Source organism: Octopus bimaculoides, chromosome 2 (genome assembly GCF_001194135.2).
Source record: "Octopus bimaculoides isolate UCB-OBI-ISO-001 chromosome 2, ASM119413v2, whole genome shotgun sequence".
In the NCBI taxonomy this organism is placed as follows: domain Eukaryota; kingdom Metazoa; phylum Mollusca; class Cephalopoda; order Octopoda; family Octopodidae; genus Octopus; species Octopus bimaculoides.
In genome coordinates, this window is record NC_068982.1 from 16,445,336 (window position 1) to 16,450,391 (window position 5,056).

Consider the following 5,056-nt stretch of genomic DNA (forward strand, 5'->3'; position numbering starts at 1 on the left):
TAGAGTTACTACCTACTCCTTTTCTACATACTGAGCAGGGCCATCTACCTGAAGGGGTTTGTGTTTTATCTACCTTCCTACTTATTAGGATTTTGGTTTTAGCTAGGTTGACTCTAAGGCCCTTCAATTTTAGACCTTGCTTCCACACCTGAAACTTCTCCTCTAGTTCTGATAGTGACTCCGCAATTAGGGCAAGGTCATCAGCATAGAGGAGCTCCCAGGGGCAACCTGTCTTGAACTCCTCTGTGATTGCCTGGAGGACTATGGTAAATAAGAGGGGGCTGAGGACGGAACCTTGGTGGACCCCTACCTCTACCCGGAATTCATTGCTAACACATATATAGATTAGTGGATGCTCTCAAACACCATCACAAACTCCATATTTATGCAAAGTAAAGCTTTAATAACTTTTCTCAACAAGATTTTGCTTCCTTGCTTGTATTTTATACTTTAAACTTTTGGCCTTGTTTCACCATCAGCATTGCATCTTATACTAAAAAAATATTACATAATAGTGTGAACAACATCTATCAGCATCTTAAGGAGCATTGCTGAATAAGTAAATGTCTTTAAAACCTGTTTTAAGTTGTTCATTCTATCAGACTGATGGGGTTTCCTAAGCAATATAAATCACAAAGTTTACACAGGTAATACAAATCTTGAAGGGCTACTCAACCAAAATTGCATAAAAAGGTAGCATTTTCATTAGATGTTAATTCAATTTTATCTATTCAATAAAACATTAACCTTTCTTCTACATCTACTGAGATTCAAATACTTTATAAAAAGCTTTATTCCCTCTTATTCTTAAACCTGGTTTCAATAACTGTACTGCAGAATCATCAATAATTTGCAATCAATGGGCTCAAAATACACAAGACTCAAACTTAAACACCACTTGCTGCAGCATGAAGTAGTTTTGAGATTAAAATTTATGGCATTTCTATCAATACGAAAGACAAACAGCTGTAAATATGACAGGTTTAACAACTCAGTCTGCTTTGTCTAAAAGAGTGGTTTTTAACCAGGGTCCACATGACCCTTGGCAAGTCCCATAAGAATGTGTTAAAATTTATGTGCAATAAGTTGGTTATTCGTCTACAATACACAAAAGATTTCAATAGTTTTTATACATTTCCTAATAAGATTTCAATTATTGAAATATAATGGAATTTTTTTTTAAAACATCGAATGGTTAAGAACCACCGATTTAAATGGATATGGATATCTCAAGGGGAGATAAATCGAGTTAAACAAGTTGCAAATAATTAGTGACGGAGGATATGTAATAGTTTCTGTTTTATTACATTGAAACTCTGCACATACCTAATAAAAAAAAAATGCAAGCAAGACGTTTCATATTATTAAGTTTACTTTAAGAACAGAAGACATTGCTTAAGACACTGTTATAATAAGAACAAAATAGAGAAAATGAGATCTGAAAATATCTTACCAGCGACAACAGCATCATTTTTCAAAGCCCTTCTCACAATCATAATGGCATCATGGAGAGATCTTTCTGTCTCTTCAATAAATTGTTCAGCACCACCTCTCAAAATCATTGTGCAGGTTTTCGCTTGGGGACATCCAGTAAAAATGTTATACCTAACATCAAGTACAACAAAAAAAAAAACATTAGTATCACTAACCTTAATAGTCAATTCTTAAAATTATCAGTGGGACTACTTCACTGAGGATACAACCTGCTTTTGAACTCACAAAATTTATTACTAAACAGAGTCACTTGAGCATAATCTTTCAGAAAAGTGAGAGATTTACATTTAACCAATTTATAACTTACATTTGAGAAACAAGCAACTAAAGATTCTTAATGAAAAAGTAATAACTAAAAGCATTAAAGAAATGTGTGACTGATTTCTCTTATTAGAAGCCAGTTATATTTTAGAATAAAAAAAAAAAAAATTGTTGATAAGAGAGGAAGGGAAAATGAGAAAAATAATTTTAACCACCTTCAGGAATTAATTATAGCAAAATTTCAGGAATTAATTATAGCAAAATAAGTGAAAACTCTTGAAAATGGAAATATTGTGCAACAATTCAAATTAAAGAATGTATTCAACACACATTGCAACGAAATTAATTTTGGCATTTATAAATGTCTTTTATATACAACTAGACATTTAGCAACAGTAAAAAAATTGATCATGTTTATAAATACTCTTTAACTGTTGCCTAATCTCTATTTTTACATATGACTGTATAAAAACGATCATCTTTCAACCCTTTAGCATTTAAACTGGCCATATCCAGCTTTTCACATCTACCCTGCAATGTCACTGTAAAAATATACAATAACACCGTTGACATAATGCATGATAAATTGAAAACAGTGTAAACAAATAAGCATTACAATTGACAGAGTAATCTGAATGCTTAAAGGATTAAACAAATCCACTCACATGGCATTGGCTTGAGTAGAAGACACTTGCTCCAAGTGGGAATGAACCCAGAACCAAGTGGTGGGGAAACAACCTTCTTACAAATCAGTCCTGCATGCACCTCTGATATTTGTTCCAATTCTGTGTTTTGCAAATTCCACCCAGGTTAGCCTTTTCTCTCGTCCCTCTGAGTTCAGCTCACTAACAAAATGTCACCTTTTGAATGATCTGCTGGATTGAGTTGGCCTGTTGTGTCTGGAAGCACACAGGCACCCAATCAAACCATTAACCCTTTAAGCATTTAAACCGGTCAAAAAAAATATACCTGCATTATCTTCAAACTGGCCAGATCCAGCCTCTCATGCTTACTTGAGAATGTTTCTAAAACTAAACAACCATATCATCGAAATCTCAAAACCACAAAGTAATGCATGACTAATTCATATAAAGGGAATAAACAAGCATTGCATTTGATGGAGAAATCTGAATGCTAAAGGGTTAAGCAAAGCCTGCTATACACTGACACCATATCATCTTTCATTGCAAATGAAAGCTGTAGTTTATAAGTATATTCTTTTTGTTGTAGCATAGTATACACATAATTACAAGTTGAAAGAATCAACCAACAAACAGTATGTTGCCAAAGAATTGATATATTGAGATATAATGTTGGTTCCAAAGACTAAGTTCTACCAGATGGATTTGACAGAACAACTCTCATGAAACCAAAATAGTATCAAAGTAAAACTAGAACAGTTCAACTTGTTGATACTATAAGTTTTAGTATTCCACAAATGTAACACTGTATGACAATAGCAGACATGCAGTTGACTTGTATGTGGTATTTCAGAAAAATGTGTTTTGTAAATTGTTAGTCATAAACCAATTCTGATGTCTGATATATCTGAGATAATAGTGAAGCTAACAATGACAATTCATGTTCCAGTATTACTACATTACTTTTGTAATTCAATGTATTCAAAAATCGCTAGTGAAACCCAATATTTTGTGATTCATGGACTGTAAAAGAAAACTGGTAATCAAGGTGTATGTTTGATAAACTGCAACTAAACGAGAATGATTAGAGCAAAGCATTTGGATTTTTAAAAAATAAAGACAGACAATACAATGAATTAGAAAGATTAAAATAATTGATCACAATCATTTTAACAACACAAGAGATAAATTAGTGAGATGGTCAGGAAATGAAATATTAGATACAGAACATATATTCATCTCATCACATATACATTCGTTCTGGTGGCACATAAATGTACCCCAGTGTCACACAAATGGCAACCATGCCAGTGGCATGTAAAAGCACCCATTACACTCGTGGAGTAGCTGGCATTAGGAAGGGCATCCAACCGCAGAAAACCATGTCAAATCAGACTGGAGTCTGGTGCAGCCTTCCTGTGTGCCAGCCCAATCAATCCGTCCAAACAGACATTAAATTATGATGATGATAAGAATTATACCAATGCAGTGGGGTAAGAATATTAACAGAAGTTATGTAGGTTTACATTTATCAAGTTCTACCATATTAATTTTGATAGAACAACTCTCGTGGAACCAGATTAGTTTTAATATTCCACAAACGCAATACTGTATGACAATATTAGGCATCCAGTTGTCTTAAACTGTGGTACACTTTATAAAAAACAAATCATGATATTAATGAAGATTGTTAACTATAATGATGCATATACAAAATTATTAGTCAATCAATAACACTGTGTTATGGTACAAGGTTTATTAAATACAGTTAGATAAGACTAATTAGCTCAAAGCATTCATTCAATATTTTCAAAAACAAAATGGGTAATTATGAATAAATAATTCTAAAGACTGAGAAAGGAAACACCATCCATAGTGTTATATTTAATACAGAATAAGATAATATTTAGTAAATTAACCTATTTCATATCAATTAATACAAAGTCTACTAAAAATTATTATGATGGAAAATTATATTTTGTGTAAAAACTTTTGGCTTAACATTTTAGCATTCAACCTGGCCATATCCAGCCCAAATATTCCACCAGATCTGGCCTCTCATACCTATCCTACTATGTCATTCAAAAAATAAACAATCACATCATTGAAATACTGAATGCGTGAATAAGCATTACATTTGATAGAGTAATGTGAATACTAAAGGCTTAAGGAAGATATTGACTAAATCCTTAAAAATTCTAAAGACTGATTTTCAAATTAACTGAAACAGATGTATTTTAATAGAAGTATGAGGTATGAAAGGTAAAAATGACCGTTTGATATCATTTTGCACCCATTATACTCTTGGAGCAGTTAGCATTAGGAAGGGCATCCAACCGCAGAAAACTATGCCAAATCAGACTGGAGTCTGGTGCAGCCTTCCTGTGTGCCAGCCCAATCAATCCGTCCAAACGGACATTAAATGATGATGATGATAAGAATTATACCAATGCAGTGGGGGTAAGAACATTAATAGAATTATGTAGGTTTCATTTATCAAGTTCTACCATATTAATTTTGATAGAACAACTCTCGTGGAACCAGATTAGTTTTAATATTCCACAAACGCAATACTGTATGACAATATTAGGCATCCAGTTGTCTTAAACTGTGGTACACTTTATAAAAAACAAATGATATTAATGAAGATTGTTAGCTAT

The 5,056-nt window shown here is 32.9% G+C and overlaps 1 protein-coding gene across 1 annotated transcript in view; it reads right to left on the reverse strand.

Annotated features, from left to right (window-relative positions):
* Positions 1 to 5,056, reverse strand: part of LOC106878754 (T-complex protein 1 subunit eta) — a 31,673-nt gene that overhangs the window by 4,419 nt on the left and 22,198 nt on the right. The window contains exon 10 of the mRNA XM_014928074.2: positions 1,454 to 1,605. Coding sequence (XP_014783560.1) covers positions 1,454 to 1,605 — 152 coding nt within the window. The remainder of the gene's footprint in view (positions 1 to 1,453; positions 1,606 to 5,056) is intronic.